This window comes from Vipera berus (genome assembly GCF_964194415.1).
Source record: "Vipera berus genome assembly, chromosome: 1".
Lineage (NCBI taxonomy): Eukaryota > Metazoa > Chordata > Lepidosauria > Squamata > Viperidae > Vipera > Vipera berus.
The window spans coordinates 268,832,601-268,859,649 of record NC_138202.1 but is presented as its reverse complement, the minus strand read 5'-3'; the positions used below and the strand labels follow the sequence as shown (position 1 = coordinate 268,859,649).

Sequence of the window (27,049 nt, the reverse complement as noted above, 5' to 3'; positions counted from 1 at the left end):
CAGTGAGGAAAGAGTTTAGAAAGTACAGGGGTTGGAAAACAACTTATATTTGATACTTTCTTTCTTGAGATATCACAACACAAAATAGTCCATTTTCATTTCTGCTAATAGTGCCAGCTGGTATGATTTAAAATATACTTGAACTGAAGCACATAAGGAACCTACTAGACTGCTGTTGGCTGTCCTTATGCATTAGTTGATAACAATTATTTTCATCTTTTTAAAAATCCTAATGCATCACATATATAATATATAATGCAAATATAAGCATACCAAGAGTCTTTTATTAGGAATACCTGAACATATTGGAACCTGTATGGTAAAAACTAAATGTGAGTTCTGTATAAACTTTTTATTAATGGACACATTTTAAATGCTACTATAACAATGCAGTATATTTATTTTTTTCTAACAGTTTTGTTTTAATATCTACAGTTGGCAATGGCAAATGTGACGTCCGTGGCCATTCATTATGTGTCCCTGATCATTATTCTACACTAGGAAGACTTGAGGGCTATCAGTCTTCTACGCAGCAGTGTGGCACCAAAGACTCCAGCTGTCAGACAGAAGAAGTTAAAGTGGTGCCACCTTCAGTTAGGCGAATACGTGCACAGAAAGGTCAAGGAATTGCAGCCCAGATGTCACAGTTTTCCAGTTCTTCTGGAAACATGTCTGTGATGAGTGATTCTGCTGGAGACATGTCTACTTCTCGCCTAAATAATGACCTGGGCTTTCACAGTCTACCTCGATCTGGAGCAAGAGTGTCCCTGCAGTTACATGAACGTAGGCATAGCCTCTCCAAGTCAACAGAAAGTGGATCTTTGTTACATCATGTAGCTGTGTGGCAAGGAAATGAAAGAATAGGTGATATGAGAAATGGCTGTAGGATAGATGGGCTACAGAGGCCAAAATCTCAAGAATTAAACTCTGAGAATGGGAAAACAGAAAGTACAGCATGTATGATCTCTCCACATGTTGCATATTCCACCATCATCACACCAAATGCTTCCCTATCATCCTCTTCAGATGTTATGAATAACAATCCGGCAGAGAGTTCTGAGACAATAGATAAGAAAATGATGAACTCTTTGTATCTAAAGCCTAGAGACAATCTTGTCGGCAATGGTATAATAAATGCAAAAGAGCAACATCGTTCTTCTAATGGCACCTGGAGTAACACCAGCTCAACACATCACTCACATTCCTCAGACACCACGATCTCATCCAATGGTGTCATGGTGTTTGTTTCCTTTTGTGATACAGGAACTACAGAAAGTACCCCCCAAAGTGTGACCTACAATTTTAGGAACGATCACCGTTTTTCAAACCATTCCCATGACATCAACAGTAGAAGTGAATCAGGTTACACTGTGGACAACATACAGGACGCAAAGCACTGTGAATTCAAACCTTGCAGAAATGACACCACTTTACACATGTCAAAATGTGCCATTCCAGGTTGCTCCAGCCCTGACTCCCTTGAAAAAGTCTTAGCCAAAGAAGATTCACACTCTTTATATTCTGTGGACAATGATATCTGTTACCCTTCTATGCATGTGGATTCAGATGTCCAGTCTGTTAAAAGCTGCAGTGAAAATGGTTTTGGAAATCCCAGGCATAGTGTCATTAATGTGTTTGCTAGAACCGAGAAGAAATCTCTGGGAGATTTTGCAAGTTCCAATGATAAGTCACTCACACGTAGCATTTCCTTTAAAAAGGCAAGAAAACCACCTCTCCCACCATCCAGAACAGATTCTCTTAGAAGAATCCCCAAGAATAAACCTCAGTCCAGTGGACAAGTACTGGATGATAAGCTGATAGCTAGCCTTCAACATTCCTTGCAACTGAACCTCCAGTGCAAAAATGGCAGCTCACCATCGCAGAGTCCCTGCAGTGATTATGATGATCCTTGGGTGCTGCGGTCTCGTAGCCAGAGCACTGTGAGTGCCAGTAGCAGCATGATGTCTGCCACAGGACTGAACATGTATTCCATCTGTGCAGTCACACCATCCCAGAGTGACACAAGTAGCATCAAATCAGAATACACTGACCAGTGGAGTTACTACAGTGATTATCCTGGGACTCCAGATGACCATTTAAAATCTGCAGCAATTCATTCCTCTAATACTTTACCAAAGCTAATTGATTACAATATTAGTCAGCTTGGTGATGAGTCAAGGGCTTCTATACCGCAAGTGCCCTCTGGAGTGGCCAAAACAAAAGCTATTTCTCCAGAAAAATCACAGAGAGTTACATCGCCGTCTAGTGGGTATTCTAGCCAATCCAACACACCCACAGCACTTACACCAGTGCCTGTCGTCCTAAAGTCTATGTCAACAGGAAATGCAAAGTCCAAGATGAAGCCTAGAGTGCCTGAAAGAAAATCAAGTCTACTGTCTTCAGTTTCAGTGTCTTCCTCTTCCACATCTCTGTCATCAAATACATCTGCTGAAGGGACCATAAAGAAAACCGATCCTACTCCGAGCTTCCCTCCAGTTACATCATCTCCACTAGTATCTTCAGATTCCAATGATCCTCTTCTTCCTCCCCCACCCCCTCCCCTAGCAGATGTTACTGATCTTCCTCAGCCACCTGAATCACCCAGTTTTCCACCTCCTCCCCCAGATGTTGTCACAAATGCTTCTTTTCCTCGAAGTATTGGATGGTTTAGTAATCAAGATATTTCAAACCATTCTTCTCATTCATCGCTTCCTGATTCTTCTCATCACCTCCCACCCACTTTTCCAACTTCAGTTCCTCCACCAGCCCCACCCTTGGATCCCAAATTCATGAGAGATGGCCATAAACCTGTACCATACTGTTTCAAGAAACGTAATTTGGAAGCTTCTTGCAACAATGCAAAACGGCCCTTAAATAAGGATGATCTCCCAAGGCCTGCAATGCCACTAATAACTACTGAAGCTCTCCAGATGGTACAGCTGAGGTCAGTGAAGAAAGCTATGAAATCAGAGGTAGAGCAGTCAGCTGAGTCTGCTTCCAAAGCAAGTCCTCAGGATAAAAACCAAGATGCTTTTTCTGCTTTCGAGTTGCCTTTCAGATCACATTTGTCAGGAGGATACAATGACACACTGGATGCAGTTGGGGGTGAGGCCCAGAGATCACCTGTTTGTAGCCCAAATAGCAGAAGGTCTGCGCCCACCAGTGCTAAAATGCCTAGAAATGCAGTAAGCACAATTAACTCATTTGCCAGAGAATCACAACCAGACAAAGCTGAAGAAGCTTTGGTGCAAAACCAAGACTCTTGTAGTAATCTTGCATGTTCGTCCCTTCAGGAACAATCTGGATTTCTCAGCAAGCTTCAGGGTACATTGCCAAACAAGAAGCCACCGCCTGTTTCAAAGAAACCCAAACTGTTCCTGCTTGTGCCACCCCCACAGCCTGATGTTACAACAGAGAAAATAGCTGTGGGTGAAACAGCAAAAAGCATTCCAAGTACAACTATGAAGGATGCTGAAATTGCACGGTACAGCCAGGTTAACAATTCTCCTACAGATGGATTCGGTTCCTATGAAATGGAGTCTAGCGATCTTGTCCCCGAAGGAGAAGCTGCAAGTCCTACCTCCTGTGAATGCAGGAGTCTGCAGCCCCAGCAGGAGGAGACGGTTTCTTCCTGTGAGCGAAGCAGTCCAGACAGAAATGTAGACAGCATCTCTGGAACAGAGAAGCAGTTTTCTCAAGGGGATGAAAGTTGTAAGTTTTTTCCAGTGTGTTTTGTCTTTTCACCTAGTCTAATTAGTCACCAATCACATCTGGAATTATGGGGAGTCACATCATAAGAACAGTAAAGATTTTTACATCGTATACGGTAAAGGTCATATGCCATCTATATAATTTCATACTAGTCTTAAGGAAAACCAAAAAGCTCGGATTACTATGGGTAGTGAAATTATTACCTAATCCTTTTCTCTTTTTTTTTCTTTTAAAAAAATCTTATTAGATAGGATTTTGTTAGCTTTATCCCTATTCTAAAAAAAATAAATCCTGGTGCAAAGGTGCATGTTTTAAATCAAGGTGATGATGATTTCTTTATTGGGAGAAGAGTTCCATTTTGATGCTATCCAAAAACTTTCAGCAGGGTTTAAATTTATTAATAAACCAGTAAAAGCCAGTTACTGAGAACATTATTAAAAGACAGGTCCGACAGTTGTAGAGTTTGTGAGAGATGTACAGGCTGTATTTGTTGATTTGTCGTTCTGTCAACTATTGCATTAGATTACATTTTTGCTTGGTTCTTTTCACCCTCGTATTTTAGCTGAAGCGATTGAAGCAGACGCAGCAACCAGCTTTTTGCTACAGAGCCCAAGCCATGGGGAAGGCAGTGAGATAATGGCAGTGCCAAGTCGACCAAGGACAACTGAGGATCTTTTTGCAGCCATTCACAGGTACTGCTTAAATTGTTTTTGTTTTTAAAGGTTACTTTGTTGGGTGTCCTTTGCAGTTTCTTCAATATATTTCTTTTATCATAATGTTTGTGCTTTCATTTTTCATTAATTAACGCACCCATGTCCCACATTCCTTCTATGTAGGGGTAAAACCTTTCATTGCTTTACAATAATATTTCATTCATTTAAAAATTTAACTCTCCTACCAACAAAATCATGTTTTATTACATGATCAGCCATGGTCTCTTCTTGGTGCCAGGTGACTCCTTGTTTGATTGTGCTCTTGTCTCAGTCTACATGATTTAACATATACTATTGCTTTTTCTGTGTATCTTTTTCTTTCTCTTCATCCCCTCCATCTCTTTCTTTACTCCTGGTGCAGTTTGGGACAGAGGCTCAACTCTAATGCTTCATGGCAAGCTTGGCTTAAACTGGCAAGTAAACACAATATAACCATCATAAGGGAAAACATACGACAATAGCCAGAATAGAGATTGTCATAATCTAATTAAAGATAACATGCTGCTTTATCAACTGAAATGTGCAATACCGACAAACCCTACTCTTTCTTAATTTAAAAAGGGAAAATGATTATAGGTACATATTTCAACTATTTCAGCTTCCCCCAAATGATTTGAATTACGAACATCTTTTGAGGGAGTTATTGTCCAACACATCTGCAGGACTTCAGGTTCAGGAAGGCTGGGTGAAGTCAATGTAAACATTATTTTTACAGGAAGGTTCTTTGGTGATAAATTTTTAGAAGCCAATACCCTCTAAAAATGCTTCAGGAGAACTTCAATAAAGTACAGGATCACCAAATTGTAGTATCTAGCATGACGCATTGGTTCCATCTAGTGGTCATTTATTGCCATTTATTGAACTGGTTTCAAAGTAAAATTGAAAGTGACTACATGACACACAACCAAGTCGTTGCCTGCTTTTATTCATAGGCACAGGAACTACAACACTTTAGTAACTTGAGGCACAGAAATTTTTCTTGTTATGTCCTAGTGTGGTAGAATGTTCTGTTGGCTTTCATAGGGATAGTAACCATTGTAAAGATAACTTCAAATCATGTCCAACTTATATTTTGCAATCAACAGTGTCTTCCTGTGTCTACAGGGGGAAGCGTAGTTGGGGGATCATTTGATGACAGCAGTGTCATTATGCAAGGCCCACCCTTTTACCCATTCATGATGTCATCGCCTGCAGAGCCCATAAGGGTAAAGTTCTAGCACAATACTATCACCCAGCTTTCATTAATCTGCTGACAAGCAGCAAGGTCCTGTAGATGCTGCTTCTATGCAGTGTCAAAGCATGACAGCAAAAACAGTTTCATGATAGTTATTCAGGTTAAATTTGGGATAATTGACACAATTGTCAATTTTAATTCTGCAAAAGAGAATTTTTCTTACATGTAGTGAGAAAATTGAGGATCCCTGCCCCCTAAAAAAAGGAAGAAAAAAGAAAATTGACTATAATGTGATGAAGGAATAAAAGCAAGTAAACAATTCCCTTTGACATTACAAATTTTTAGGTACATAAAACAACTCTTCAGATGGGTATAAACCAGCGTAGCATTCAAGCTAATATGGTAAGAACCAGAAATAAATAAAATATATTACAAAAAAAGAGAGAGAGAACCAGACCATAAATAGAGCCAGTTTGGTCTAGTGGTCAAGGCAATAATATCAGTTAAAATCAATTATATTATACAGGTTGTCATTCTTTTAGTCATAGATTTTATACACGCTTGTCAGGAGAGGCTTCTTGTCAGGCAAGAGAGAAAGAATGATGCATAATGGAGGCCTTGGGGGGAAAAACCTACACTTTCATAAGTTAATTTAAATTCCATGGTTTTGTATTCTTAAGTTGTTTAATTTTTTGGATGCTGCTCTCTAAGGGGGTCTGTATTGCACAGGTATATAAAACAATAGGTGTTGTTTAGTTAATTTGTGTAAGACAGAAGTAGAGAACAGCAGTTTGCATTATTGCTGATTTTCATATTACATCATAGTGCTATCTATGTATAAATCTATTCGTGAATGTGTGTCCACTGTTCAATTTGCTACAGTGATACAATCTGCATTTCCAATCTTTTCTGATTCCGTATTAACAAATTGTTCTCCCTGTCAAACCGAATATGGAAAAAGAAAATTTTTGCGTTTCTCTTAACATTTCTTGCTGATGTGTACTACTGCAAGTGCATAAAAACATGCAACCTAGTTTTTTTTAGAGGCAGAATATGTAATCAGAAATATGCTGGTTAGAACCTATAATTATAATATCACGTTTCCAAAAGCCATAGCACAGTTTTCTTTTCCACCACTCTGCTACAGCTCTCCCCTCCCTCCTTTTTTATCTGGAGGCTTAGCCATTTTGAATCACTACCCTCCTCTTCTGTAGATGGGTACAGCTTCCAGGGATGGAATAATACTGGTGGGTTGCATGCACTGTGTAACTAAATGCAAACAGTAATTCAAGTGTAATGCAGCAGAGATCAGAAACTATGCCATACTTATTCCAATAATTATTTCTGAGTTACTTTAAAGATGTTTGTGTATTTGGATAGCATTAACACATGCTTGGTATTATAGTTTCTATTGGAATACAACTCTGATAATCACATATTTCTTCTCTGTTTTAAACTATACATTTGGGGGGGGGGGGTTCCTTCCATGCATATCTTTTTTTATGAATATCCTTTCTATCATATGACCATAGTCAGATGAAAGCTAAATAGTTAAAACACTGTGTCCAATTTGGTAATTGCTGTTTGATAGGCAAATGAAGTGTTTGCTGAATTGATAGTTTCCTACAGAGCTTATAAATTTTATTTTGATTTCATTAATTCCATTCCCTTGGCAGTTTCATTGGGAAATGCATATTAGCATGCATTTTGTAAACTGTACTCAATTTGAAAGATTAAATATGTGTTCATTAAAAGTAATGTTTAGCAAGATTCAAATATTTGTTTTACAAAATAAACAACAGAAGAAACTTTTAAATTGCATGCACTTTGGTTTAGTTTTGTGCCCGGGAATTAAAAATGATTTAATACCTGAAATATGGCGTATAATTCTTTTTCCAAAAATACACTTCCACTAGTTACTGTACTCATATGTTTCCCTCTTAACAAGTCCTCATTTAGCGACCACAATTGGGACCAACAATTTGATCAAGCAGCAAAGTGGTCATTAAGTGAAACCATGACTGTGCTTACGAATGTACTTCAGCTCACCCTCGCTTTACAGGTTGTAAATATGAGGACTAGTCGCAAAGTTTTTCATCACTGTTGTAATTGCGGTCGCTATCTGAGGCAGTCAGAGGACTACTTTGTTATCTTTTTCACCTTGGGATGCAAAATAAGTTTTTATGTGAGAGGCTAGTAACTTTTTCCTGTTTTTCTTTTCCAACTCACAATCACAGATCCAAAAGGAAAGTCCTTGGCCGCAAAGATTCTGAGGATGATCACGCTCTAAATCATTCTCCATCACCCCCAGTCACACCTACTGGTTCTTCCCCAAACTTGCCTTCCCTGAGGCAGGCAGGATCAATTCAGAGAAATATTCGCAAGAGCAGCACCAGCAACGACAACTTCAAAGCACTACTTCTTAAAAAAGGGAGCCGTTCAGACACCAGTTCTCGTATGTCAGCAGCAGAGATGCTAAAGAATACAGACCCAAGGTTTCAAAGAGCTAAAGTCGATTCTGCCGGAGACCTGAGTGAGAGCACAGTGGGTTCTCCTACCAAGACCAAAAGGCCCCAGGAGGAATGGGCCAAGAGTGAAGGCCTGATGCCAAGGAGTCTGTCTCTATCCGGCACAAGATACAGCAGATCTCGAACCCCACCCTCTGCCGCAAGTAGCAAGTATAGTGCTCGAAACCGGATCCAGAGTAGCCCTATGACGGTCATCAGGGAGGGTGACGTAGAAGTAGTTGAATCTGCAGAAAATAGAACTCGCAGGTTTTCAGAAGAGGAACCGCCTGATGTATTTGAGAGCGATGATACGGATATTAATGAAAACAGAGACTCTACTGAGGATGACAACATGCTCGTGGACTTGTTATCTTAATGGGTAACACAGAATGCCCTTCCATTTTTTATATACATATATTAGCATTTAAACTTAAAAAAAAGTTTAAATGAGGTTCAAGAGGCTAGACTTTCATATGTAACAAATAAGGCACCGAGTGTAAGTAAATTTTTAGGGTGAATTTGTGTATGGGATACTGCATAGATGATGCAATACTGATATTCTGTTCAGCGTAATTGGATTGACTTTTTTGTTTGGAAGAAACTAGTAAGCCTAACCTCTCCATTAAAGCCTTAATAACAATAATAATAGTAATGACAGTTCTTGGATTCTAGTTTGAGCATGCTTTTTTTTCTTTTTTGAGGGTGTAAAAAGCCTGCAAAAAACAACAACAAACAAACAACGGGAAGCTTCTGTGGTACAGGTGAAAGTAACTTTTTAAGTATTATAATTTATAAAACCTAGTAAACTTTCAGCAGGGACTATTGGGAAGGAATGTGCAGCCTGTTAAGTTAGCAGGACTGGCATTATCCCACTGCTGCTTCTGATGTGATCTGTGATCTCCTCTTACAATCTAACCATGTGTTAATAATATAACAAGAGTTTGGATTAAATTTTGAAGATTCCAACAGGGGAAAAAGAAACACTTGTGATACAGGAGTGACTGCTGTGCAGCCATATTACAATCCATTTGCTTGGTTTCGAGAAGCCATTTTTCCTATGTGGTTTCTCTGAATAAAGTTTGAGGTATTCTTTTGGAGACCTAAAATAAATAGTTGCAGGCTTATAATGGGGATGTAGATAGATTCAGGGGAAACATAATAAGCAGCCATTAATCTTTCAATTTTAAAATAAATGCAACGTTGGAAAACTTACACCATAGAACTGTGAAGAGTACGTTTTCCTTTTCTATTAAACTGTGTGGAATTGTATTGTCAACTTTTGTCAAAAGGGAGAAGAGCTTTGAATAACATATCACTTGAAAGTTTCAACAGCAACTGTCTTTTTGTTACCAAAGAGTGCACTACAATTACTTTTACTTTTTAGGAATAGCCAGCTTTTCCTCCTCCTGGGGAAATAACATTGCTCATTTAGAAGACTTAGTTTATTAAGAATTTATCATTGATTTACAAAATAACATTTTCTTCCCTGTAAAGAAAACTACAGACAAAATAACTGCAGTTTTGCTCAGTTTTGTAAAGAAACTTTTAATTTTTGAAAAGGAATTTTGCATAAGTTGATAGTCTGTAAGGTTTTTATAATATTTGTACATAATGGAAGTTCTTAAGGTAATTCTTGTTTTCTCAGAGTTTGGAATTTCTACATTTTTAGATGTTAAGAAAAATCCTGTATGTAGATAATTTATTTTGATGAAAAACACTTGACTCCTTTTGTGCCCTCCATCTCTATATTGTTAATATTGTAAATTTCAGGGGTCTTCATTCAACTGAAGATGGAGACAATGCTGTGATTCTGCTTTAATAAACAAGGCTGCCATTTGTCATTTTGTGACTCAAATTAATGACTATTCTGTTTCCATACATCTCCTTAAATGAACATTAGCAAAGGATTTATTTATTTGTTTCGATTTATATACCGCCCTTTTCCCGAAGGACTCAGGACGGTTTACAGGGCAAATTAAAAGAGTGCAATGTACAAATTAAAATAAAATAAAATTAATAGCCCCAAAACAGTTTAAAATTTAAAACCTTAAAACCCCTCAGTCCAGGCCGTCTAAGTCAAATAGCCAAGTTTTTAGGTCCCGGCGAAATGAGCAAAGGTCGGGGGCGATCCGGAGTTCCACAGGCAGCTGATTTCGTAGGGCAGGCACTCCCACCGAGAACGCTCTCCCCCTGGGGATCGCCCACCGGCACTCCCTGACCGGCGGGACCCTGAGGAGGCCCTCCCTGTGGGAGCGCACAGGACGATGGGAAGTGGATGCTGGCAGCAGGTGCTCCATAAGATCATATTGGGAAATCCAGATGCTATCATTAAAATGTATTTATCAGATAGTGTTTATCTCTTATATGTTTATTTTCCTCTTAAGATAGGTAAACCACATAATCAGAAAGATCTAAAAGGGAAAAAAGAGACTGTTCCATGTATTCACTTTTAAGTTTTTTATGGGGAGAGTAGCTTTGACATTTGCAGTAATGCCCATCATTTCTGAAAACACAGCGGTTGCTGTGAGGATAAATCAGCATGGTATTTTTATTTATTTTTTGCTTTTTATGCTTTTTTTAATAACTGCATTTTAGTTCCCAAATTTCAGATAAAATTAACTACTTTGAAATTATGTATCCACCTTGCTCTGCCTGTCTGACTGAAAACTCTATTGCTATTTAGAGAATAACTTACTTATGTTATTGTGTTCAAGCTCAGCGATGTGTACTCTTAGAATGCTTAGAAATGTTTCAAATATTTGTACACATGGGCTTATGAAAAATCTGCCTACAGTATTTGTTCTCAAACCAGAGTTTGAAGCAAGCATTGAAGAGGGAGAAAGCAGAGGTTGAAGTAAGCAGAAAGTATGTAGGGCATAGTATACCCCATCACACTTCACTACCAGTAATTCATATCAAACGGATGAGTTTGCAATAAACAATGTTAAATGGAACCAGGTGTAGATTCTATGTCATGTTACCAATAATAGGGAAATATAATATAATCCAAAACAAGGTTCACAGGCTGGATCAGCTGGTCTGGGGAAAACTAACATTCTGGAATTCCGTGGGATGTTCTTCAGAACAGAATATTTTTAACTACTTACTTCCACATATATCAGTCATATACAGACATGTTTGTTTTCACTGATTTTATTCCTTGTGCTTCAGCCAATGCATGTACACAATACCTATTAAACCAAGATGTTTTTACAAAATAGCATACTTGCCAAATAAGGCTTTATTCCCCAAAACATATATAATTAAATTTGAAAACATTACATCATGTGTTCTTAGTAAAAGTACAATTATTTTATTTTAAAAGGCAAACGAGTATGTATTTATTAGTAAACCATTTAATTGCTTACAAACAATGTCCAATTTCAGACTTGCCTCTTCTGTTTAGTACTAAAAAACACCTTTAGTGTTTGGTATGATTAAGCCAACTATAACTGTAAGAGGGCATGAAATTTTAAGGGAGAGTTTTATGTCTCGTTAAGTTTAGAGACTAATGTGTACAAAGAAATATTTCCTCTTTCTATTGTTTATGGCACAAAATTAGTATGTATACATTTTTCTTTGTTTGCTATTCCCTGTTATATGGGTAGTCCTTAACTTATGACTGGAATTGAGCCCAGAATTATGGCAGATCGTGCGATCATACCCAATTTTACAACCTCTTTTGCAGTGGTCATTAAGGTATTAACCATGGCCATTAAGCAAACATCACAGTCATTAAGTGAAATCATTATTCATGATGGGCATTTTGCCAGAAACACTGATTTCTGGGCCCCCCAAAAAAGCATAATGTGTGACACAACTATGGGATGCTGCAAATGGCTGTAAATGTGGGCTGGTTGCCGAGCCCAAAAATGCAGTCGTGAGGGAGGTGGCCCTGGAACTTAAAATCTGAGTTGAAAGTAGCTCTGGGGAGGTCTGTTATAACTTCAAAGGGTCACTAAGCTACCAGTTGCAAGTCAACTATCTGTATACACAAACATGAGGAAGAAACAGCATACAATGCAATTTCATTGAGAAGTAACACTAGTTTTCCATATTAATTATACTGAATAAAATACAGGATAACTGGGAGATTTGTGTTAAGTATTTTAGCTGAAGTACCACGACTGAACTACATTAATCCTTTTTTTAAAAAAAAGATAATACAGCTCCTTACAAACTTTCAGAGATTAAAAATGCACAGCTTATAATGCAGTAAAAGTGGTAATCGTACAGTAATGATGAATTAATCTAGGAATCTGGAACCCCCATCATCATCACCAGGTTATGCTACTTTTCATTATAACAACATGGATCAGCAATACTGCAGGTTTCCATGGTAGAAAAACACACTGCATGCTATATGGAAGATGATAGCGTTGAACTCTAGTGAACTAGACTGCTAAATTCTCTGCTTTATGGCTCTCAAGTCTTCACAAATATTTTCACCCAAAAGCAAAGCACAAACTAATGTCAAATATTTTCACCCAAAAGCAATGCACAAACTAATGACAGTTGAATCTAAGCATAATTTACTCCTTCAGGCATGAATATTCTTGAATATTTATAGCATGTGAATGATGATTTACATACACTGTGGCATCTAACAATCAACTGGAATCTGGTTTTCTAATTAAGGATATCCCTTCTTAGTTCTTAAGTACAGGTAGTCTTAGTTCAGCGACTGCCTCAAAAAGCAATCTTTTGAAGTTAAAACTGTTCAAAATGTAACTGCGACTAATGCCTGCATTTATAACCTTTGCAGCATCTGTCAAGTCATGTGTTCGCCACAACAGTCAGTCAGCACTATACTGCATTGTTCTTTGGTTGACTTGATTTTTTTCCCCGTTCTTGCCCCTTTACAGATTGTTTAAACAAGCTTTATTCCCTGAACTGCTTTTGTCCCTGCACAGAACTTTTCTCAAAGTCCTAACTACATATAAACAAGGTCAGCTCTGTGAACCTTAATAATGATTAGAACAGGCCCTTGCTATCTGAAACTGACAAGATCCTAATCAGTTTTACATTGAAGGGTTTTCTTTGCCTCTTAAGCAGCTGCAAGCACAACAGCCAACCTACTGCATTCCTTTCAATGTTTGTTGCCCACTGTATACCTGCTTACTCTCTTGTCATCCCTTCTCCAATGAATGTAAATACAAATTACATTCGAGTTAATTATTTTAGCACTGGGATGAGTATTGCAAAGGGTGAGGGAATAAGGAAAAAGGGAAGCTGAAGAAAAAAAATCATAAGCAGTGACATGATTTTCACATAGCAACCACTTCACATAATGACTGAGTTGCCAGAACCAATTGCTAAACAAGAACTACCTACTGGATATATTCAATAAGTATTCAGAAGAAGCATAGGCAAAGTTCAAAGAATTAAGGGCCGCAATCAATAATGGAGGTGAAAGGGAATGGGAGGCCTCTGAAGCAAGCTACTCTCACTCTCACCTTAAAAGCTGCCCCCTAAACAGGCCACGAAGTGCCTCCCAAATTCAGCAACCCCTGATTTACAGGACACATCAGAATTGTTTAAAAATCCCCAGCCCAGTGTTTCATTTAAGAGGCAGCTGGGGATTGGCATTAACTTTCTTACCTTTTAAACAACATTTTCAAAGGGGTCCAAAAGAGCTAAAGGGGGAAGCAGATAGGATCTCTTGTTTTGGTCAGCTCAAGAGTACTGCCTTTTAATTTTTTCTCTCCAAAGGGTATGGTGGGATTTGGTAATGCAACAGGGTGTAATTTTCTGCCCCTTTCCCTATTCTCTGGAAGGAGGGGGGGAAACTTATGATGGCTTTTGATTTAATTAGTGTATCAAGACTTTCAAAAGATCATTATGTTTGATTTTGCAGCAAAGATCAGCAGTAAAATAATGCTCTTTAGCAGTTTGCGTCCTACTGAAGGAAAACAAAACTCCAGAAACAACTATGGGATTCATAGAGATTCTAAGTTACTTTACCTGCCTTTCAAATTTCCTTTCTCCCCAGATTAGGCCTCCAACTTGGTAGAAAAGTCTTGCGTAAACATTACTGTTTTTGTAGAAAGTTCAATTAATTTACTACAAAACAGAATTCAGGATTATAAATATTATAAAATAATACTTATTAGCATTACTCTATTAGTCATATTTTGGCAAAAAAAGATCAGTTTTATATCAGCATAGAAATTTAGGCAATGGTAAAAGCAAAGAAATATGTTAGAAAATATATAGGAACACAGCTTTTATACATAAGGAAAAATCCCCTTTTCAATTAAGCATTTAAAAGTTAATACTTATAATCTGTATTGCTGTGGAAAGAGTTTAGCTTTTTTTGATAAGCCAAACTTCATTATGCCTGTTCAGCAATTTAAATGGACTGTCATAACCAGCAGTGTAATAGATCTTTTCTTGAAATGTTCTTCCATCCCGCCTTAAAGTTTCAGCAAGTGCCTGTATTTCTTCTTGATTTTTTTTAGCTTTAGCAAATCCTCCAAATGATCTGTTAAGAACAGAAACATACATATTTTGAAAAAGCAGGGCCTAGACCAACCATACAAAGTCAAAATTCATAATCAGTGTTAATGAAATATTTTTTCCCAGCATTTAAACATTGCTTTATGTTATTCCTAGTCATCGATCATCTGTCCTTTGTTTAATTTTCTCACAAAGGGAATCCATCCATATATTATAAAAGCAACAAATGAATATACCCCCATGATGTTTTCATAGGAGCATGGAATGCTGAACAAACATACTGTCTCTGAATACAACAAACAATGAGATTCATGGATTAAAACAATAACGTGGGCCAATCCCAAAGACTGTTTTAAGAGAAAGAAGAAATGAGAAGGTACAAATGTAGATTCCTGGAATGGCATATAAAATACCTTTCACAGAATACAAATTTCATCCATACAATACAGGTAGTTCTTGAGTTACGAGTGTAATGGAGCCTTACTTGTGGAAGTAAGTCTCCTTGCTCGTTAAGATGCACAAGCTTGTTAAGTGAACATGAGGTATCTGAGAGTGGAGAAGGCCATGGAGGGCCTAGTGATGGAATAGGCCCCGAAGGCCTTCCTGACCTGCCAAGATACCTCATGCTTCCCCCTCCCTTCCTGCTGCGCCAGATTCACCTGGAAGAGATCCGTCTCTTCTCTGCTGTGGTTCCTGCTGCCGCCTAGATCTAAGGCTGGGGAACACTTCCGTGGCCCTCCGGTGGCCTCATCCAGGCACCAAAAGCCTTTTCCAGGCCACTGCCGTTGGATCTGAGGCCATGGGACTTGCTCATAAGCACTAGGGGACGCTTATCACATAATTTCAAACGAGTGTTAAGTGAACGCTCATAACTCGGGGATAACCTGTACTGTTTCCATCCCCTGGTTTCTTTTTAGGTTTATTATTTGTAGAACTGCTAGATCTTAAGCAAAGTTGCTCAGAAATTGAAAAACTATGTATTTATAATTACTAAAGCATCTGAGAACTTCTGGAAACTTTTGATTTTAGCAGGCTTTTTTTAATCCTAGAATATTTAAAAGTATATACAACATATTTTATCCACCACAAGGTGGCAGACAACAATTATTAACAATGTTAAATAGCTTTTAGCCTAGATATACTCCATTACGACCAATTAGCTGTTGTATGCAAGAGTTATCTTTCACCCCAATTGATAAAACATTATCATACTAAGATCACTAGAAAAGGGGGGGGAAGGAAACTTTCTCTCACACATCCCAACTGGCTAGTTAATAATATGCAGCAGGTAGTAATATATAGATATTTTAAAAAGGGACTGTGTTACCTGTATTTTTTTTTTTAAAAAACTACTTCATACATACATCTCTCCCCCACCCCCTTCCCTTGATAGCCCAAGAGTGTCCCTTCTGAGAGGTCAATATTTACCTGACAAAGACTGTAATTGCTGGCCTGGTTTCGATAAAGACATCTGCTTCTGAAGGCTTGGGTGGGTTTGCCTGGTACTGAGTTGGCAAATAAAAGGCAACTGTTGTGATGGACTCGGAGAACGGGCCAGCTCCTGGCTGGACATAGCATGTCACTGGAGCTGTCATAGCTATCTTTGTTCCTGCAAAAGGCAGGAAGAATCACGTCACTAGCCCCACCAAGAAGCAAACTAAACATGCTGCTAAACTTTAAGGAACGAGTCTTTAAACTAGGATGCTAAAATCCTGAAATCTCTCATACATTAAATAATGGTATCAGCCAGAAATAATGATTTAAGATAGTTTTATTCTGGTCAAACATCTAGCTCAATACTAACTGCATGCAAAATAAATATAATCAAATGACTAATCTTAAGCTAACTCAGTCAAAACAGAAAACATATCTACTATGCTTTCCATTCAGAAAACCTACAAATGAGGTAACTTTAGAAATATTTAAAAATGTTTGGAATTGTCTATTAAAATATTTGCATGCACCTTTAGCCAAAAAATAAAGAACAACTTCCAATAAAAGCTTTTAGAATATGCATATAAGATATTTAAAAAGGCAACACATTTTGGGAAATGATGAAATATGTCTGTGTGGCATGATTTTTTTCCATGTGAAAAAAGAACAATTTCAAGAAAATAGGATGCATACATTGTATATTACCTTTTTCATTCTTGCCTTTAATATAGTCAAAGAGCTTCATGAAGCCAGCATTGATGGCTGCATCCCAGTCTATGGTTTTAAGAGATGTACACACCCATTTGGCAGCTTCATACTGTCGAATTTCATAATCAGATGCCTAATAAAAATAAGTCTACGTCACAGATCATGACACTGTTACTAAATAATTTGCATACTATGAACTCAGAAGGAATTCATTAAAATACCAATAAAACATAAATTAAACTAAGATTTGTTAAGAGTTACAATGTTTACTGAGTTAGTTTACGATAGGGCAGACCCACACTTAACCATAAAGCTCATTCAGTAACCCAAAGATGCTTTTCAAAAGGCAACTGGACTTTGTTGCTTTTTTTTTTCTCTTTGAATACGTTTTGCTTCTCATCCAAGAAATTTTTTCAATTCTTCTTGGAATTTCGGCATCTTCTTGTATGAGAAGCAAAATATACCATATTTTCCGGCGTATAAGACGACTTTTTAACCCATGAAAATCACCTCAAAAGTTGGGGGGTCGTCTTATACGCCCAGTCGCCTTATACGCCGGAAAATCAGTGGGTGGCGTCTGGCGGGAGCCGGCAGGGCAGTCCTGCACACGCGCACACTCCCCGGCTGCTCCTTAGCAGCTGGGGAGTGCGCGCGTGTGCAGGACTGCCCTGCCGGCTCCCGTCCGACGCTCTTCCCTCTTGAGGCAGCTGCTGCCTCAAGAGGGAAGAGCCGGCTCGCTCTTCCCTCTTGAGGCAGCAGCTGCCTCAAGAGGGAAGAGCGTGGAGCCGGCAGGGAAGTCCTGCACACGCGCGCGCACGCAGGACTTCCCTGCCGGCTTGCTCTTCCCTCTTGAGGCAAAATCTCAGTATTTTTTTAAAAAATTGGCTTATTAAAACTTGGAGTACTTTTTGAAGTTGTTTAGCAAAGGAACATGGGTATCCATAGGGGCAGATGGCAGATCAATGTCACAACTGCAGTCCTATCCCTTCGGTATGCCTGGAGAAAATGGGTGGAGCTTCTATTGCAACCATACACCCACAATCATGTATACTTTGACACATCCACTTGGATGTTGCTGCAAAGAGGAGAAAAGACAATTAGAAACCCTTACTCTCTAATAAACACATCCAATAATTAAACTAGCTAGTAAAACTATCTCAAAAGTTCAGTCTAATAGTTCAGGTAAAAGCAATCTGAAACAAATAAAGTTTCAAAGGCTCTTTAAAGAAGTTAGTTCTTCATACCTATCCTATTTTTCAAGATAAGCCTCAGGAAATGCAACTCAACCTTGATGCTAAATAGAATTCTTTACAGTATATCTTTCTCCAGTTGCCTCTAACTATGTTCCAAATATGTTCTGGCAACATTTTTTCTGTGCTCTCTTTCTCTTAAGTTGATAGTATCAATGGCCACCTCAAAATGTCACACATTACTCCACCATGTCAGGAGTGAAGAGAGATAGTAAGATTCGGTATGTAGGATTAAAATGGAGTTTCTGGGCTGTTTCAGGCTGATGCAGGGAGGACCCTTCCCTCCGGTTCCAATCAGGCTTATCCCCGCTGTTCTGTTATTGTCTCCTAATCTAGGATTAGACACAGTAGCTTATTAATAACAGAATAAGTTGGAAGGGACCTTGGAGATCTTCTAGTCCAACCTCCTGCACAACCAGGAGACCCTATACCATCACAGACAAGTGGTTATCCAGTCTCTTCTTAAAAGCCTCCACTGACAGAGCTTCCAGGCCTCTAATCATCTTTGGAAAGAGTGCAGAAAAGAGGAACAGAGTCTCTACATCTTTTTTATAATATGGTGCCCAAAACTGAATGCAGTATTCTAAGTGTAGTCTTACTAAGGCTTTATAAAGTGGTACTAATACTTCACATGATCTTGATTCTATCCATCTGTTAATGCAACCTAAGATTGGATTGGCTTTTGGGGCAGCTGCAGCACACTGTTGGCTCATATTTAAGTGATTGTCCACTAGGACCCCAAGATCCCTCTCACAGTTACTGCTATTGAACCAGGTTTCACCTAATCTGTACCTATCAATTTGATTTTTTCCTTCCTAAGTGTAAAACCTTACTTTTCTCTACATATGAAACATGGAGTCACCCTACTCTGGTCATCACTTTCCCCAAGATTTGCAAGGCACTCCTTCTGTAGTGGTTAAAACCTGGCTGTTCCAACAGGCAGTATTGATGATCAGGTTCAGACGTTGTTCCTTCTTGTAGTGGTGCTAAATCTATTATATTATGTCTTGGCATTTAAGTACAACTGATCTGATTGGTTGTTATAGTTATTGATCTTGGCAAAGCATGGTTTTAATCCTGCTTATAAAGATACTGTGTATACATCTCATGGACTTGGTAACAATTGCAGGGTCATAAAAGTCTTGTAAACAGACAAATAGCAAAGCAAAACAATACAAAGCAATGGTACAACCATGAAATGGTGTGAGAATGAAATATCACAAAAGGCCAAAATAACATGTATGAGAGGCACAAGAAAAGGCCTAGAGAAAATGGATAGATTCCTGCAAATAGATCTGCTCTATTCTTGCTTTACTTCAGAGATTGGCAGATGTTTTTTTCCAAAGGGAGCAGGTACTGGAGACATGATCATCTAGCAATGAAAAAGAGGCTGCGGCCGGAGCTGCCCCGCCCTGTGCCGAATGGGAGAAGTTCAAGGCCTGGGGGGGAAGCAGGAGGGGCGCCGGCCGTGGCGGGGTGGCGGCTGCCCTCCGGCGCTGCCTGCCGCCCGGGAAACGCTGCGCCTCGGGGGCTGGCAGAAGCGCAGGAGCAGCGGGAGGGCCGGCGGGGCCAGTCGGGCCTTCGCCTCCTCTGCGACGGACAGGGAGGGCAGGGCATGTAAGTATTTTCCGGCGTATAAGACAAAAAACCTTGAAAAACTTCTTTAAAGTAGGGGGTCGTCTTATACGCCGGAAATACGGTATTCAAGGAGAAAAAAACCCAAGAAAGTCCCATTGCCTTTTGCAAAACACCTTTGGGACAACCCTGACCTGGATGATTGAGAATCTCCGTAGACATTCATTCAGTAACTCTAAGTCAGCCATACCTGAATCACCCTGTGTTGTGAGAATAAATGGGTTGGCTAGAGCTCACTGGATGAAAAATGGGATGTAACATAGTAAATAAACAGTAAATGAATAAAGGACAGAACTCTTTCAAACAGGAGTGTCTATGGAGGTTCTGATTCATCCAGGTCATAGTTATCCCAAAGGTGCTTTTTTCACAAGGCAACTGGACTTTCTTGCTTTTTCTTTGAAGACGTTTTGCTGCTCATCCAAGCTTCTTCAGCTCTGACTGGATGGTGGGGAATGGAAGGATTTATACTCCTTGCAGACAGCTGGTCATTTGCATTCTTTTAGAGAGTCGTTGAAGCCACCTGGAGGTTTGTGTCTTCAGTTTGTGTTTGGGTGTTTTATCCTTTCCCACACAGACACGGATCACACATACATGGATCAATATTTACATTTTGATTCTCACCACCCACTGGAGCACAAAATGGGAGTTATCAGAACCCTACACCTCAGAGCTGAAGATCTGCCTACCAGCAAAGATTGGAAAGAAAAAGAACTAAAACATATCAAGGAAGCCCTCAGAAAGTCCAGTTGCCTTGTGAAAAAGCACCTTTGGGACTTCAAACAAGAGGCACTGTACTGACAGAAGGACTATTCAAAACCCATTTTCCAACTTTATTTCAAAAATGCTTACTACTGCCATCCTGCACTCTGATCTTATAGCACACCCTTGCTCACAAAACAGACCCACTAGTATTATAGCTGTGCACACCTCACAAAGAATTTGAAAAAAGTGCTTGATGTATGTCAGACATGTCAAACCTGCAACGTCACGTGACATCATGCAACGTATCGGAGCTTTTTTGCCATTGCCGGCAATGGGCTGGGAGTGGTTTCCCAATGATGCGTCCGGCCTACAGGCCGGCAGTTTGACACCCCTGATGTATGCTGTGAGCACATGCACAGCACTTCTCTGTAGTTATTAAAGCAGCCTAAATTTTCCCAGGCTTCTGCCCAAGGCTGCAAAAGAGCTGGTTCAAGTAATTCTTAAAGCCTCGTGACACTGGCTCTACACAGAAAAACCTGCTGTTTTCATGAGTCAGAGGTACTAGGCTCATGCAAAGTCTTGAAGCATTTCTTTTCAAACGTGTGAATGACCCTACTGGAGAATATACACAGATGCATTTAATGTTGTGCTAGTTTAAAAATTAGAAGGTTGCGATTCAAGCAAAGAAATAAAGATGAGCTACTTATCTTCCCTCCGTTAGTCATTTCCTCAGTCAAATTTCCAACTATCTGCAGTACACGCTTCAAAGGGGGGAAAAACACTTTTCTTTATGGTAGAAATGTTTAGAAAAAATATTTTGAGTGGCAAAAAATTACTACAAAAGAAAGTATTAAAGATAGTAAGGTAGAAAAGATCTATCCTCTTTCATCCCAGAGTCAAATGTCTGGTTTTTATTTCAAAGAGAGGGGAAAGATGGATTATACATAGATTTGCTCTCTACTTTGGTAGTACTTCCAAGTAACATTCACAAAGTTGAAACACCTTTCAAACATGCTTAGGCCATAATGCCCAGAACTTGCAGCTAACAAGGCTACCTGTGCTGCAATTCTGGGTTTTTGGCCTCCATATACCTGACAGGTGTCAGGCTGGGTCAAGCTAATCTCCTGACAGATATCAAAAAAGAGTAGCGATAATCCTTGGTTTATGGCTATTTGTTCAGTTGACTATTTAAAGTTATGGAACTGCTAGAAAAAATTGATGTACAGATGGTTCTTGACTTATGACAACAATTGAGACCAGAATATTGCTTTTGGGGCAAAGTGGTCGTTAATTCACTATTTTTAATTTTTCCGTGTTAATTTGATTCAAGTTGAATAGGCAAAATTAATTTAACTAATCACAAGTTGATGAAACTAGCAGTTAAATTATTTTACTTCAACATTCAGTTAAAGCATAAGACTAACAGGCTGGCTTCCAGCGCCCAGAATAGGGCAGAACAAGCACACAGCTTGCACCCAACTTTGCTCCACCTGCTAATGCATCACATGAACATATCAAGATAGTGGCACTTTTATTGCCATCTCAGGTAGAGACCTGGGCTGGCTATGTCTGTTTGTCATCTCAATCACAAGGATTCCTTTTCAGGAACATGGTCAATCTTTCTTTGAAAGAAAGTGACTTTATTTATTTATTACATTTATACACCACCCATCTCACTAGTGAAGTGTCTTACATGAGGAGACAGCATAGACAATCAATATGCAAGGACAGCTGCTGCCGAAGTCCACATTCAAGATGGCAAAGTAACTGGGTAACTTAGACAATATGGCCAATAAGTGTTTATTTGGAATATCCCAGAGGATCCTATCTAAGGAGACCACCTTGTATCATTTAATTACAGTATAGGGCTGTTCCCAAGGAGGATCTAACTTATGCATGGCATAATGTCAATGCATACAAAAGACAGGAGGCCAGCAGTATAGGATGTGAAATATGACAGAGAGGGGAAAGGGAGCCAAAAAAATAGAGACAATGATGATTACATAAACAAACTTTCATGCTGGCAAACAACAAAAGTGTGTGAGAGATGCTCAGGTTGACTCCTTCCTAATTCTGCCTCTTGACCTGACCTAATTCAAAGGGTTGACAAGGAGTAGGGGCCATATGAAATTAAGTTGGAAATTCACACTGTCCCTTTAATATGGTTTTTCTGGGATAGTCACATCTATAATAGCACACATCTAGTGATGACATGCAAAGTTAGCACCAGTGATGCAGATTTTATGGCATGACTACACTGAACTAGAGGCCGTTGTGCTAAAAAATTATTTTTATTCTTTAACTGTATTTTATTATTATAAAACCTAAGGAGTACATTATATTTAGGCACAATAGTGTGCATACAATATTGACTAGAAATTATTAACACTCTTTAATATTTAGATAATTTAAACTTTTAAAAATATTTATATCAATATTAACTGTAATTCCAAAAATGTCAGTCATAAGGTTATTTAACGTTTACATCCAAAGGTAAAAGTGTCATTAATAAACAACTGCAACATATACAAAACTGTGTTATACAGTAAAGGTTTCCATTTGAGCTTAATCAGTGCTTTTATTGTAAAAGAAAAAGGTGCCGGAACTCACACATCATACAACCCTCTTTGTCTACCCTACAAGGTTCCATCCCAAAAAGGTGCCAGAACTCCGTTCTGAGCGTTCTATGACAAAAAAGCCGTGAGCTTAATATTTAATACTAATATCTCCATTGTTTCACTGATTTTGCAACTTGTCCCAACCTGTGCCCTCTGGCTGGACTAGTATTACACCAGACAAATGCAGCACAAAAAAGAGAATGGAATGGAATAGAAATAAGAAATTATTATTATTATTATTATTATTATTATTATTATTATTATTATTATTAATAAGATGATGATGATGATGATGATGTTGGAAGGGACCTTGGAGGTCATCTAGTCCAACCATCTGCTCAGACAGGAAACCCTAAACCATTTCGGACAAATGGCTGTCCAGTCTCTTCTTAAAGACTTCCAGTATTGGAGCATTCACAACTTCTGGAAGCAGGTTGTTCCACTGGTTAATTGTTCTAACTGTCAGGAAATTTCACCTTAGTTCTAGGTTGCTTCTCTCTTTGGTTAGTTTCCATCCGTTGTTTCTTGTCCTGCCTTCCAGGTGCTTTGGAGAATAGCTTGGCTCCCTCTTCTTTGTGGCAACCCCTGAGATATTGGAATACTGCTATCATGTCACCTCTCATCCTTCTCTTCATTAAACTAGACATACCCAATTCCAGCAACCGTTCCTTATATGTTTTAGCCTCCAGTCGCCTGATCATCTTTGTTGCTCTTCTCTGTACTCTTTCTAGAGTCTCAACATCTTTTTTTACATCGTGGTGACCAAAAGTGGATGCAGTATTCCAAGTGTGGTCTTACCAAGGCACTGAAAAGTGGTATTAATACTTCACATGCTCTTGATTCTATCCCTGTTAATGCAGCCTAGCACTGTGTTGGCTTTTTTGGCAGCTGCAGCACACTGCTGGCTCATATTTAGTGATTGTCCACTAGGATTCCGAGATCCCTCTCACAGTTACTACTATTGAGCAAGGTACCCCCTATACTATACCTGTACATTTGGTTTTTCTTGCCTAAATGTAGAACCTTACTTTTTTACCATTGAATTTCATTTTGTTAGATAGTGCCCAGTGTTCGAGTCTGTCCAGATCCTCCTGTATCTTAAGCCTGTCTTCTGGAGTGTTGGCTATTCCTGCCATCTTGGTGTCATCTGCAAATTTGATGAGTTCCCCATCTATCCCCTTGTCCAAATTGTTGATGAAGATGTTGAAGAGCACTGGGCCCAGAACAGAGCCCTGGGGCACCCCACTACACACTTCCCACCATGTAGATGCAGTTCCATTGAGGACCATACGCTGAGTACAGCCTGTCAGCCAGCTACGAATCCATCTGGTGGTGATGCTGTCTAACCCACATTTTTCTATCTTATCAAGTAGTAGGTTGTGATCTACTTTATCAAATGCCTTACTGAAGTCCAAGTAAACTATATCCACAGCATTCCTCTGAGCCACTAATTTTGTCACTTGGTCAAAGAACGCAATAAGATTTGTCTGGCATGATCTGTTTTTGACAAAATTGTATTATTATTATTATTGTTTGTATATATAAATGAAAAAAGAAAAACGGACAAAATAACAATAACAAAAAGAAAAAGTTTCCAACTTCCCCCTTTTAGTGCCCCCCACCAATTTACAATGTTTATATGCATTTAGTCTCCCTGCCCCCAAGCATGTCCAGAAACTCCTGCCATCTAACGTTCCAAACCACACATTATGGATTTAGCCCCTACAATCTCTTTGGTTTAATTTGGGCTAAGTAAAAAACATCTGGATCCTTTGTGGTCTGTAAGTCTCTCAAGACAACTTGGAGAATCAGTTCCATTATTTCTTGAATGAGGCTAATCCTAGGCTGGAAACGAAAAGATAAGTCACCTGATTTGGCAATGCAGTCCATTTAGGCATCTCCAAGCCAGAAGAAAAAAGGGCTTGTTTTATAGTCTTCAACATCCTATATAAACAAAAGGAATAAAGTTATAGGAGTTCTTTTATGTTCTGGATTAGACCTGTAAATTCATAAAGCTTTTGAAAGAAGATCTGCAAAGGAAGAAATGTAATATACGGTAGTTGTATTTTTTTTTATTCTTATCTCTTCAACTTCTTAAGTTGATGAGAGGAAGAAAAGCTATGGCTAAGAGAACAAGGAAAAGAATTGAGTAACAAGATTGTAAGCAGATATATTTGCAGAAATGGTTAAATTGACTTGTTTGATTAAGGAGCAGTTATTTTTTTTATAAAAGACTGGAAACCCTTACGGTTATCTTGCTGAAAATGGATAAAAATGAACTGGTGATTTGGGAATTTGATTAAAATGGATTGTTTAAGAGAAAAAGGAAGACCATAATATGTAGTATGGATGTGTTGAGATGGAAATTGGTGTGTGTAACAGCTGCAAATAAGATCAGAAGTCACCTCTTTATATATATATATATATATTTTCTTTTCCTTGTTATCTTTCACCTTATTTTCACCTTTTCTTTTTGTACTTTTTCTTTCTCTAGTTTTTAAGCCTATGTAAAATTCTATAATAAAAATAACAAATCACTTTAAAAAGAAGACTGTAAACACAGAAATGGCCTGAAAACAACTTCCTGGATAGAAGTTTTGCTCCTGTTCTTTTAACTAGGCTTGTAGTGTCCTCCACAGCGCACACACACACACACAGTTGATTAATTTGATAGACCCCCTGAAGGCTGAAGTCCCACTCCTAAATAAGTGCTCCCTGAAGCACGTCTGCCTTGCATGGCTTCAGAATCGCCCACCCCCCATTCAACCGGTATCCAGGGGTCTTCAAACTTGGCCCTTTTATGACTTGTGGACTTCAACTCCCAGAATTCCTCAGCCAGCCAGGGCTGGCTGAGGAATTCTGGGAGTTGAAGTCCACAAGTCATAAAAGGGCCAAGTTTGAAGACCCCTGCGGTATACCTTTTATTCTGCAGCGGGGCAAACCCGGCTCCTTTTGCATTTGTCGTGCCTCTCTCTTCAAAGAAGCAAAGTCCCAATCCAGGAACTCTCACACCTACCTACATCGCGCCCTGCCTGCTTCGCTTCGCTCATTCAGCCCAAGGCTAACCTGACCCCGTTCAGCTTTTGAAGAGTTCAATTGGGACGGCACGACCCAGGGGAAAGGCCTATGGGATGTGTAGTTCAAAATATGGGACGGGGGTGGGGGGTGGGTCGGCAGACCAAAATGCCTACCCCCCTCCCTTTCGGCCAAACTCACCTTTCGGTTAGCCTCTTTCTTCTCTGCTCCCCAAGCAGGAACTTTAGAAAGTTTGGGAGTTTGGGAGCATTAACATTTCTAGCTGCCAGAGTCGTGGGGCGGGGCTACCCGGTTTAGGGTGGAGAGAATAATTATTCTCCTCCGTCCCCGCCCCCGCCCCGCTCCCGAAAATCGCACAAAGAATCTGCTGGTCGCTGCGGGGAGGGAGGAGGGGAATACGAAGAATTCGGTTTTCTGATTGGTTGCGAGTGGGCGGCGTTTACGCCCATAGGGGGGATTTTAAGGGAGCCTGGGCCTGCTGTTTTGCTGGATTGAGAAAGGGGCGGGGAAAAAAAAGCTTCTGGTTTTGGTGGCGCTCGGTGTGGGACGTCGCTTGTTGTGGTGGCACGGTCTCCCGGGGAAAGAAGGAATGAGCTCATGGCCTCCTGTCAGATGCCCAAAGGGGGGGGGAAGGAGGAGGGAGGAGAGAAAGAGATGAAAAGGTCTCTTTGAAAACAGAAGGCACGAGTGTTCAATCTCGCCCGCTCGCTCCCACCAGCGCTGCGTTTCTTTTCGCTGAGGGAATGCTCGCATTTCGGCGGGGGCGCTGGCTGCCTCGGGCCAAGGGCGTTTCCCGCGCTCGAGGACGCGGAGGAAACTTTTGGCGCTCCCAAGTTTGCGCCCTTGCCTCGTTGAAGCACAAACTGGACGTTCACTTCACAATCCCGCACTCCTTTTGAATTGCGGGGAGGAACGCGCTCGGCAAAGCCAAGGGAGCGAGCGAGTTTTACTTGTTAGGGTTTGGCTAGTCCAGGGGTAGGCAACCTCGGCTCTTTTATGACTCATGGACTTCAACTCCCAGAATTCCTGAGCCAGCTTGGCTGGCTCAGGAATTCTGGGAGTTGAAGTCCATGAGTCATAAAAGAGCCGAGGTTGCCTACCC

The 27,049-nt window shown here is 39.6% G+C and overlaps 2 protein-coding genes across 7 annotated transcripts in view; one reads left to right on the top strand and one right to left on the bottom strand.

The window, feature by feature from the left end:
* Positions 1-9,945, top strand: part of NHSL1 (NHS like 1) — a 154,737-nt gene extending 144,792 nt beyond the window's left edge. For 4 of the 6 annotated variants that reach the window (XM_081340918.1, XM_081340915.1, XM_081340917.1 and 1 more), the window contains 3 exons: positions 436-3,711; positions 4,274-4,403; positions 7,836-9,945. In XM_081340918.1, coding sequence (XP_081197044.1) covers positions 436-3,711; positions 4,274-4,403; positions 7,836-8,481 — 4,052 coding nt within the window. In that variant the 3' untranslated portion in view covers positions 8,482-9,945. The remainder of the gene's footprint in view (positions 1-435; positions 3,712-4,273; positions 4,404-7,835) is intronic. The other 2 variants (XM_081340920.1, XM_081340916.1) reach the window with 2 other exon arrangements.
* A 1,383-nt stretch (positions 9,946-11,328) lies between these two features.
* Positions 11,329-26,245, bottom strand: HEBP2 (heme binding protein 2). Its single transcript, XM_081315337.1, has 5 exons — positions 26,128-26,245; positions 24,780-24,855; positions 16,704-16,839; positions 15,993-16,173; positions 11,329-14,589 (listed from the first exon to the last, which is right to left on the bottom strand). The coding sequence occupies exons 2-5, from the start codon at positions 24,852-24,854 to the stop codon at positions 14,412-14,414; spliced, it is 570 nt and encodes a 189-aa protein (XP_081171463.1). The 5' UTR covers position 24,855; positions 26,128-26,245; the 3' UTR covers positions 11,329-14,411.
* Between the last annotated feature and the right edge of the window lie 804 nt (positions 26,246-27,049).